Source organism: Tupaia chinensis, unplaced genomic scaffold (assembly GCF_000334495.1).
Source record: "Tupaia chinensis unplaced genomic scaffold, TupChi_1.0 Scaffold000612_1, whole genome shotgun sequence".
Classification (NCBI taxonomy): Eukaryota; Metazoa; Chordata; class Mammalia; order Scandentia; family Tupaiidae; genus Tupaia; species Tupaia belangeri.
In genome coordinates, this window is record NW_006160131.1 from 1,224,764 (window position 1) to 1,235,265 (window position 10,502).

The following is a 10,502-nucleotide window of genomic DNA, read 5'->3' on the forward strand; positions in this document are numbered from 1 at the left end:
CGGGGCGGTCCCCTGCCACGGACGGCGCTGACTGGGCGGCCAGCGTCACGCAGGGCAGCCGTTTTCTTTGAACAGCTGCAGTGGTCCAGGCAACAAAGGGGCCTTCCGTAGTCCGCATGGGGGCCCCAGGCGCTCTGGGTGTTCCCATCTCCAACTTGCAGACCGAGCCGTTCCGTGTCTGTGCGATGAGACCCCAGGGCCCATGCTTTCCAGTCCTAACGGAAATGCTGTTCTGACTCTAGTATTGATTGTTTTCCTTCTAATGAAAAGTAATTTATCAGTTATGTCCCATCAGCTTAACTCACAGTCGTTCCTCTCATTAAATGGCAGTTTATTAGAAGTAGAGCCCTATAAACAGGGGCTAGTGTGTTTATCTCTCTGCCCAGAGATAAGAAAAGGGGAAGCCTGCATGTAGTGAATGAATTATTTAGCTTAAAATTGAGCAGACTCCGTAGAGCGTGGGTCAGAGGCAGGAGGGTATGAATCAGCCAGACCAGGAGCCACAGGCTTACTGGTTAATGGGGAATCAGAGGAGAGCAGCCGCCTCCCACCACCTCCCACTGCCGCCTGGGCAAGGGCCGTTCACTCTCCTGCTGTGGTCCTGAGGGAGGAGAACTAGCAAAAGAGTTGAAGGCGTGTCAGATTAACCTAAGTCTGTATGATTCTGATACAAGTTGCCTAACTTCTCTGGGGCCTGGTTTCCTTGTCGGTGGGAGGGGAGACTCCATCCAGGGTGCTGGGGGCACGGCGTGTGCCACAGAGCCTGTGGTGAGCTGACGGCAGCAGGCATGGCTCACGTGGTGCTAGTCTTACGTGTCATGAGGAATGCTGCAGGAAGGGGCACACGGGCCAGAGAGGGGTGGGGCGCAGATGCAAGAGAGGGCAGTTCTCAGCAGAGTGAGCACTCGGGGGAGACTGCCCCAGTGCTGTCAGCACCAGCCTTCCTCGGGAAGTGAGGGTCCTGGGCGTTCATAGACCTCCTAGGGCCCTAGGGGTTCTTATGCCTCTCTGAAATTCGGGAAACGACTGTTCTGCCAACTCGGGGCCGAGACGCTCCATGCACTTCCCAAGCTCGTGCCATAAGCCGGGAGATGCCAAGGGAACTGCCCGGTGTTAGATGTCACAGTTTATTTCCTCCCACCCTTTCCGTAGCCCATGAGCAGAGACTGCGAGCTGCCTGTTTTTCCCGGGGGCTCACCATTCCACTGCACACCCACAAGGTCCTCTTGCACTTACCTCTGGCTCTGCCTGAGCTGGGAGTGTGAGAGTCAGTGCCCCTCTGGCAGCTCCAGCCAGTGGGAGTGAAAGTCGGAGGACAAATACCCTAGTCTCTGCTCCCTCAGGTGCAGCAACTCCGAGGCACACCCTCCCGGTCTCTGAGGGCTCTCCTGTGGGCTTGAACCTCAGTAACTCCAAGCAGCAACTGAGTTCTGGTGGCCTCTTTTCCTTCCTGCCTCATTTCCTTCTCCCTGTCAGTGCTTCCTGGAGCAGGACCAGGATTCGGGTGAAGGTCCCTCAGAGCTGGGTTCGTGTAAGTGGAGGTCCCTAAGCATCTCACTTGCATCACCTTTCCCTGGCCTCGTTCTGGGTCACATTCCAAGTAAGGTATTCACACTCGCGTTTAGTCTCCTGGGGACACCCAACTGAAAGAAAATCCTATGGGGAAATTAGTATCTGAGTTTTTTTTTAATTACTTAATTTTATTTTTTATTATTATTTTTAAATTTTTGTGTAGAGTATGTATGCTCCTCAAAGAGAGAGAGAGAAAGTGTAAAAGCAGGCTGTCAGGTTCAGCCCTTGAACCATGATCAGTCATGTGGGAGTCCAGTGCCTTAACCACTATGCCACCTGCTGGCCCCTAGTCTCTGCGTTTTATACCACCAGGGTTTTGAGGCTTAGAGAAGTGATGGAATTTACCTAGGGTCATACAGCCGGTAATGGATTGGGATTTGAACCTGGGTCTTTTGACACCAGAGCTGACGTTCTCTGTGCTACATACTACACGCCTCCTGTCTCCACCAGAGTCACAGAATGAACGACGCATGGAAATGTCAGTCTGAATGGCTCGTTCTCACCTGCGAGGCAGCCAGTGTTGGCCTTCAGTTGACTTTAGCAGACGACCCCAGCGAGTGGTGGGCGGGAGGATTTGGAGTTGCCAGGGAGAAGCTGCTAAAACCATGTGCATGGGGAAGCCAGGAAATAGGTTGCTCGTTTCCTCTAAGTTTCAAAAGCCTGGACTGTTGGGGCTGTGGGAGGGCTCTCCAGTTCCACGCAGATTAACCTACCTGTTTCACTTCCGGCCTGGAGCTGGGCAGCGAGGCCCCAAGGTGAGTCAGAACGGGGGAGATGGGCTGTGGATGTGACTTCAATAAACTGCAAGTGCAGCGATCCCAGGGAAGTCCGAGACCGCACCGCCAGCGCCAGCGGCAGGCCACACTCCCCTGGGGCCAGGGCCGGGGCCGGGGCCAGGAGGAGCTTGTCAGAGGCCGCTTGTCATCGCGGATGACTGAGCTATAATTTAACCTTGGAGGGAAAATACAGTGAAAAGGTCGGAGAGGTCAAAGGGACAGTCACTCCTGACAGGTCGGCGTGAACAAGGACAGGACGCAGCAGCTCGAGGCGTGCTGGAGAACCAGCAGGCCCATCCCGGGCATAGAGGTGTGGGGAGTGCCGGGGGCTTCCCGAGGGCCCGCTGGGAACACGAGGGCCTGGCCGCCTGCCCAGCACGGGTACTTCTCTGCACCCATGCGTCCCCTTCCCTAGTTCCTTATGGACAGCTGGGTTGGCACTACAGGGCTGTGGGGAGCCTTGTCAGGACGGGTCCTACCCTGTGGTGCACCGTGGCCATCTGTGGCTGATGACAGCTGCCAGCAGCTGCCATGCCTCTGCTACAGCCAGGGCTGTCCCAGCTGCTCCCTGCCGCAAACCCCGCCAGCCTCCTCCCTGCACTGGCCTTGACCCCGTCCTTCCCTGGCAGTCTGATAGGCTGGCTCCTGTTCCTGGGTGATGGACGTGGACTCACAGAAACACAGACAGAAACCTGGTGATGCTCACCGGGGTGCGTCCTAGCCTGGCTCGAGACCGGCTGCTGGTGTGAGTCATAGCTGAGCCACTCACGTTCTGTCCCACGCGCGCTCAACTGAACACACCCTGGCTAGGCAAGGCGCCGTGACAGTGACAGCCCTCTGCCCTGCACGGCCCTGCCCCCACCTCCCTGCCTCTCAGAGCTTACCTGCCTTTGGTACCTAGTAAGTGGAGCAGGGCTGTTGGCTGGCATGTTTGCAAGCTGGCCTGCCAAAACTGGTGCAGGAGCCTCTACCCCAGTCTCCTGGTACCACAGGCTGGCCGAGGGGAGTGGGAAAGGTAGGCTCACTGCCAGTAGGTAACCTCAAGTGTTAAAGGGTCTGCCCACCAGTTTGCCTGGGCTACAGTGGAGTCCTGAGGCTCTGGGCCCTCACGGAGACTCCTTCAGAACGGTAGCCTGGTGGCCCACAGCTCCGCGCAGCCCAAGGCCCCTTCTCCCAGAGAAGGGGTGAACCTGGTGTGAACCTGCCCTTGGCCTACAGTCAAAGCTGGACTGCACAGTCTGGCTGTCACTGCCTTGCCACTGCATGTCAGCCTAAGTACATCCTCTCGAGGCCCTTGGGGCTGACCTGTGTCTGCAGGCACCCGTGTGTGTGTGCCCCACGGTCCTGTACCTGCCCCTCTGCCAAGGGCCAGCTCTGTTGACGTACTCCTCTTCAAGACTCAGCTCCCCGGCCTCCCTGCCCACATCAGGCAGGGGCAACCTCTCCCTCTTGCGTTTCCACATTGCCTCTTGTTCATTAATACTTACCACATTTGGGGAAATTGCCCTATTATAATACTGCGTATTTCCAGGCTAGGCTCCTCCAGCCCCTTTCCGGGTGGCCACCACCCACACTCAGTGAGCAGGGCTCTCCGTGTTGCAGCTCGGGGGCCCGGCTTCCTGCGGTCATCTTGCGTAAGTGTGCATCACGGCCCTGCCTACTCGGCTGCCCAGGTCGGCGTGGAAGGAGGTGCACCTTCCTGAATTAGCTGGTGTCTGGGGAGTGGTTGTGGAGGAACAGGGTGGGGCTTGGGGACGCTAGAACCCAGGTCTCCCCTGAATTTCACTTTCTGGGTACAGACCAGTGTTACTGGGGTCACTCACATTGAGAGCAGGCCCGAGGAGAGTGACCGACAGCTGCGTTTCCGAGGTAAGCGCCCCCTGGACTGGTTCCCCTCCAACTCAGTCCTCATGCCTCCTCTCGGCTGGCCAGAGGAAGTGGACGCTGAGAAGACCACAGCAGCTGGCGCCCTCCTCAGCAGGGCCCGGCTCCTTTAAGGAGGGAGGCCCACTCTGTGTGGTCAGTTTAGCTAAGGAATCCAGGAGGCCCTCATTCAAACAGGCGCAGACCTGAGCTGGGTTCCGGGCCACTGCAGTGAAGGAGAGAGGCCCGAAAGCGTTCGCCCAGAGTGGCCGTCCTGAGGCTGCGCGGGAGGCGCTCCAGTGCCTGGCGTGTCGCGGGGCTGAGGGTTGGATGGATGAGGCCTGAGCAAGAGTGAACTACTGAGCCAGCCAGGCCTCGGAAGGGAAGAGCCACGTAGGCCTTGGCCCTCCCTAAAGCTAAGGGCCTCGGGCGCCCCATTTTACCCTTGAAACCGGCCTGGGACAGAGCAAGCGTTCCGCGTGCCCGCTGACGTCTGGAGACCAAGCAGTATTACAGGACTTGGGGAGATGTTTCAGGGACTGCTTTCTTGTTCACTAAGTGAGAACAAAGAATCCTACCTCTCTGCTCTCTTCGGTCTGGCGAAGCTGTATGAGTGTGGTGCCGGGTCCAGCCGTGCTGGCTGCCAGGCGCAGAAGTGGCTCTGACCGGAGGGGCCAGGGTAGCCTGCGGGACTCGCCGAGTGCTGAGTGCAGGCTGGAAAGGGGCTGGGGTGCAGCTTGTGAGCGTGGCTGGAGTTGGGAGGGGAGGGGAGGACGATGGCCCGGTGAACGGCTTCCAGTGCCACGGTCGTTTCGGACTTGGCTTTCTGGGGCAGGAGCCACCACGTGAAAACATGCATCCTTTTTAAAGGGAAGTAGAGCTTTGGAATGACACGATAGCATCTGTTCTGCACGGCCACTGCTGACGTGTCGTGAGTGGGAAGGGGCAGGGACATGGACAGAGGAGAGGTAGGCAGGAAGCCATCGAGACAGCCAGACAGCGTGGGCTAGGGCAGTGGCTGTGGGTGGAGGGGACACCGGAGCTCTCACGGGGCTTGCGGCCTGAGTGCACAGAGGAGGTTAGGGTCAGGTGCAGGCAGCCCGAGTGGCCGGAGAGCGGTCCCTTGATTCTGCTTGACCTCTAACCGAGATTGGGGTTGGGGGCGAGTGAAAGAGAAAACGAGTGCGGGTGTGGCTTTGACTTGAGTTTGAGGGGCTTCTCCAGCACCAGATGGCCACATCTAATGGATCATCAGGATTTAGGGTTCAGCTCAAGATGGGTGGGTTGGAGCCCCGAGGTGGGTACTTTTTGTTCTTAATTTGCTGTAGGGTGTGTGCACTTGCTGGAGGGCGCGGGGAGTGAGAGGGAGAGTGCGAGAGCGCAAACATCGCCACAACCCCCTCCCCATTTCTCCCCTTGGGGTTTTGGGCACACACCCAAGCGTGCCTGGCCAAGCCGCACAGTCGCCATGTGGGATCCAGCTGCCCTGCCACCCCCACGGCCACACCGACCGCCACCCCCACGGCTGCCCTGACACAGATTTCACTCAGCACTGGAGATGGGGAGGTAAAGAGGGGGCACGGACAGAGGGGCAAGGCCAGAGACTTGGGAGCGCTGTTTAAAGAGAAAGGGGAGGGAACCAGCAGTTAGCGTAATGGCTATGTCGCTGGACTCCCACGTAGTCGACCGCGGTTCATGTCCCGGACCCGGTGGCTTAAAACTCACGCCGGGCGCGTGTGCGTGCGTGCCCAAGATCCCGAGAGGAGAATGGAGGAGAAGGGATTGCGGCGTGACCATCCCCCCTGGGGGGTGATTTCTCGCTTTCTGTCTCTATGTCTCTCTCTGTCTGTCTGGTGAGCGCACGCGCCCTACAGTGAAAATCTCTCCAAAAAAAAAAAAAAGAGAGAAAGGGGAGAGATGACTGATGACGAGAGACTGAAGGCACCCAGGAGGGATGCCGGTGAGGCCAGCGACATGGAGACTTTCACAGCAAAGGGATGACTCGCGGCTTTGCGGGCCAGAGAGAGGGCCGGCGGCATGAGACAGGCAATGTCCCAAGACCTGGCAGCTGGATCACAGGAGGCCGCGAGAGGGCACGTCCATGGGAGACAGGAGCAGGTGCTGTTGCGAGGAGGAACAGTGGAGTGACCATGACAGAGACCTGCTACTGGGCGCTCCCCTGCGCTTCACCCCCAGTGGCACCTACAGCACCTCCCTGCCACAGCTGCCTTCAGCCGCGAGAGGAGACGGGTCTGCAGTCCTTCGAAGCGCTCAGACCAACTCCTCTAACGCTCACAGGACCTTAGCTTTTCATGTTCTAGGAGAGGAAATTGAGGCTCATCGTTTCGATTCAGATTCAGTGAAATAACCCTGAATTCCCACGGAGGGAAGGTTCCTCTTCTCTCCTTTTCTCACTGCCCCCCTGTAGCCCTTGACAGCCAGCAGCCCCCACTTCACAGCTGAAGAAAACGGGGCGCTAAGGCTGAGCGCGTGGAGCTGCCGGGGGAGCTGGGCCTTGTCTGAGCTGCCCGTTTTGCTGCGCCTCACCGCACCTCCCAAACCTACCGCGACCTCCCTGCTGCGCCCAGCGTGCTGCGCAAAGCATGGCACCAGCTATGCCACCATGCCCGAGGCCTCGCGAGGGTAGATGCTGTTTCCTGTTTTACAGACGAGGCTGAGAGTCAAGGAAGTCATGGATGACTTGCCCCGGTCACAGCACGGTCGGAGCCTCCCCAAGCTCAGACCCACCCTGCCCATGAATCCTCGTCGCTTTCGGGGTGAAACCCACGTGCTTAGCCTCACACCAAGGCTGCCTGCTGCGGCCCACTGCGCCTCTGGGGGACCGGGTCCTCCAGTCTGTAATGATCCCTCAGCCACGGCACATGTGTGCCCGCCTCAGTCCCTGCCTGTGCCGACCCACGGTGACGGCTGGTGAAGCCTGGGGCCTCGGTGTGCTTCGCATGCCCTGGCCTCTGCAGATGGGAGCTCCAGGCAGGGGCAGGTGGGAAGGAATGAGTGGCGCCTGGACTTGAAATCAGTGCCCCCAGTGCCATCTCACAGCACTTAGCACTTGTGCCTGGAAAGCAAGGGCCTTCAGGCTGATCACGAGGGTCTCTGATGGGCAGAGGCTTGGCGTCACGTCCACTGCTGCCTTCTGGGCCCCCAGGAGGAGGCGGCGAGGGCCTGCGTCACAGCCTGCCAGGGTGGAGCAGGCTGACCTGGGCCGCCCTTCTCGCCACAGGTGGCCGCCTCTGTCGTGGGGCCACATGGACCGCCCTGGGCCTGCAGGGTCGCAGCATGGAGGAGGAGCCCCGGGCCGCCCCCGGGAGAGCAGCTCCGGGCTGGTGAGTTCAGCACTGGGCTCCCACCTCTGCTGCAGGGGCAGTCGGGCAGGGTGACCGCGGGTGCCCAGGGCCCACGTCTCAGTTGGGCAGCCTCTTGTGGGTTTCACACGAGATCTGGGCCGCGCTCCTTTCAGGCTCTTGACCTTCAGGATGGGGCTGTCTGCTCACTTCCCAGCTGAGGAAGAGGCAGGCGGCTTAGAGTCGAGGGCCAGGAAGCCATGGCAGGACAGGGCTCGAGCTGTTTCCTTCTCTTAAGAGAGGTTTTTTTTACTGTAGGGCGCATGCGCTCACCAGAAAGACAGCGAGAGACCAAGATAGACAGTGAGAAATCACTCCCCAGGGGGATGACCAAGCCACAGTCTTCTCCTCCATTCTTCTTTCGGGATCTGGGGCATGCACGCACACGCGCCCGGCGTGAGTTTTAACCCTCTGGGTCCGGGACTCAAACCACAGCTGACTACGTGGGAGTCCATTGGCGAAACCATTACGCCATCTGCTGGTCCCTCGAGCACTTTCTTTGGTCACTTGGCTACAAAGAGCACCCCTACCCCAAGTGTGCTGACGCGGTCCAAGTGGACCCTGGGCTTTCTGTGAAGGCTGTGTTCTCGAGCTCCTTCCTCCCCGTAGTCCCTCCCGGTGCCTCCTCTTCTCCACGTGGCTGTGAGTGCCAGGCTCACACAGGTTATTGTGCGTGTCCCGTGTGCCCGGGGCTTGCTCTGAAGCGGCTCTCTTCTTTCTGCCATCTGGACGGTGATCTCTATGCCCTTGCACACCACACCCTTGAACAGGAAATGCTTGCACAAGTTGTTTCGTATCTCACTGTTTCCTCATCGGTAAAATGGAGGGAAATGAAGCCGAAACCCCAACCCCGAAGGGTTCAAGGAACTAGTGGAGCTACTGGACCTGCCTAGAGGGCCGTCTGCAAAGGTCCCTGAGCCTCCCGCCACTCCCTGAGTCCCCAGATACCCCAGTCCCTGAGACTAGGCACCGAGTGTGGGGCGTCCCCTGCAGCTCGCCCTGCTCCCCCGCATCCAACCACACCCCAGACCCCGCTGTGAAGTTGTGAAGTTCGTTCCAGACCCAGCCACAGCTGAGCCTGGCGAGCCTTGGCTGGGCCATGGCCTACCTGGCAGGGTGCCTCAGGGCCCACCACGATCCCCTCACTGCCTGCCCCTCCTCCCCAGACCCCTGGCCAGGCCGCACCTGCCCTGCTGGCTCCCCTTTTGCCCCAGGCAGCTCCACACAGGGCCAATTTCCTGCTTGCCGGTGTCCGGGTCAGTCACCTGCCCGGGTCACCGCAGCCTCCTCCACTGGCGGTCTCCGCTTCGCAGTGCGGACACAGCCCACCCGTGCACGTCCGAGGGTGCGTTCCACTCCACACACTGTCCCCATTAATGCTCTTGCCCCCACAGCCGTGCGATCAGGCTAGCTACCCCGTGCGGCCCCAGGATGAGACGTGGCTCTGGGTTAGGGAGGCCGGCCTCCCGTGGTACTCATGTTTGCACAGGTGAGAGTCTGGGCTTCCTCGGACCGCTCGGCCAGATGGCCCTGGGGCCAGGACTCAGGAGGTCGGCTTCTCATGCCGGTCGTGCAGGGCGTCTCTCCCAAGCCCTTCTTCAGCCTTGGGTTCTTTTCAGGAGGGAGTTGCTAGTTTTTACAAAGCTTCACGTTTACGTGGAAACGCCTCTGCAGCCAGACAGATGTGCGTTCGAGTCCTACCTGCCCCCTCCTCGCCACCTGGAGGAGCAGCACCTGTCTCCTCGGTGGGGATCGGCGGTCTCAGGCGCGCGGCTGTGGCATCTGCCATGAGGGAAGCGCGTGGCTGGATGTGCTGGCATCCCAGTGGGAACTGTCTGCCTCCCTAAGGGGCTGGTCCTGCTTGCTTCTTCAAACGGGGTCCTCGTCTCTCCCTCTGTGGGAACCTCTGCTCTCTGACCTCCTTGGAGGGGCCTCGTAGTCAGTTGCCCGAGCGACTCTTCACAGATGGTTCGGTTTGGGGCAGCAGGCCACTGGGGTAGAATTCCAGCCCAGGGAGGAAGGCGTCACAGTTGTAGCCCTCCAGTGTGATTCCAGGGAGGCTGCTTTGGAGGAGGGCGGAGAGGGCCCGGGGAGGCCCCTGCATACACACAGCTGAGGTCGCTGGGGCTCTGGTGGCCAGAGAACCTGGGGTGAGAAGCTTGGGAATGTCACCCTCAGCTCTCCCTGCCGTCTGGTCCCTTGGCTCTGCTCCCCGGGCCCAGCCTTCCTCCACTTCTAGCCCTTGCTCTGAAGGAGGTCCCTTTATGCTGTCGCCCCAGATCTTCAATGGCTTTTTTCCTTCTTTTATTGAGCCTACCTCCCCAGGCAGGCCCTTCTTGACTTGATCTAAAAGTGTCCCTTTATCCCCTGGTCACTCTGACTTCTGTCCCGGCCCCAGCCCCGCTTTTGTAGTCACCAGTGTCACGTCACGGCCACGACGCAGGTTGTGTCCCTCTGGGGTCCGAGCTGCAGCACGAGCTCTGTCGTCAGAGTGTGCTGCTAGGTCAACGCTGGCTGGGAAGGCGGACTGCGTGAGGGAGGCCCGTCCCCTGCGTCCCGGTCTCGGCGCTCCTGTGTTGGGGTTGCTCAGGCTCGAGTCTGAGAGCAGGCTAGGACAGGGAAGCACTTGAACTTGAGGTTTTGCATTTGCTCATTCTTTTACTCGTGGAACAGCTGAGAGGCTCTCGCTCCAGTACTGGGGAGCCAGAGAACCATCAGTGGTGGCGTGACAGGAGGGAGCCCTGGCCACGCCTGAGTGCAAAGTAGAGGGGCGGGGCAGGGGAGGGGCGTAGGGGCTGAGCAGATGTGAGGGGGAGAGCAGGAGGAGGAGGAAAGTGGGTTCTCTGTTGAATGGAGCCTTTCATTTTCATATTTTTAATTAATTAATTAATTTTGGAGAGGTTTTTCCTATAGGGCATGTGTGCTCACT

At 59.4% G+C, this 10,502-nt stretch overlaps 2 protein-coding genes across 2 annotated transcripts in view; one reads left to right on the top strand and one right to left on the bottom strand.

Annotated features, from left to right (window-relative positions):
- Nucleotides 1–2,272: 2,272 nt before the first annotated feature.
- LOC114009748 (uncharacterized) lies at nt 2,273–5,208 on the bottom strand. Its single transcript, XM_027775931.1, has 2 exons — nt 4,790–5,208; nt 2,273–2,523 (listed from the first exon to the last, which is right to left on the bottom strand). Exons 1-2 carry the CDS (start codon nt 5,164–5,166, stop codon nt 2,277–2,279), a joined length of 624 nt encoding a protein of 207 aa, XP_027631732.1. The 5' UTR covers nt 5,167–5,208; the 3' UTR covers nt 2,273–2,276.
- The window catches only part of HK3 (hexokinase 3), a 16,236-nt gene continuing 9,781 nt past the window's right edge, over nt 4,048–10,502 (top strand). Inside the window, exons 1-2 of the mRNA XM_006158879.3 lie at nt 4,048–4,217; nt 7,453–7,555. Of these exons, the coding sequence (XP_006158941.2) occupies nt 7,478–7,555 (78 nt within the window). The 5' untranslated portion in view covers nt 4,048–4,217; nt 7,453–7,477. The remainder of the gene's footprint in view (nt 4,218–7,452; nt 7,556–10,502) is intronic.

Bases quoted from the DNA above. Each gene is read 5' to 3' on its own strand.
- LOC114009748 (XM_027775931.1), bottom strand. From the start codon at position 5,166: ATGTCCCTGCCCCTTCCCACTCACGACACGTCAGCAGTGGCCGTGCAG. The intron at 2,524-4,789 runs GTAGGATTCTTT...TTTCCCTCCAAG, and splicing joins AGACCGAAGAGAGCAGAGAG to GTTAAATTATAGCTCAGTCA.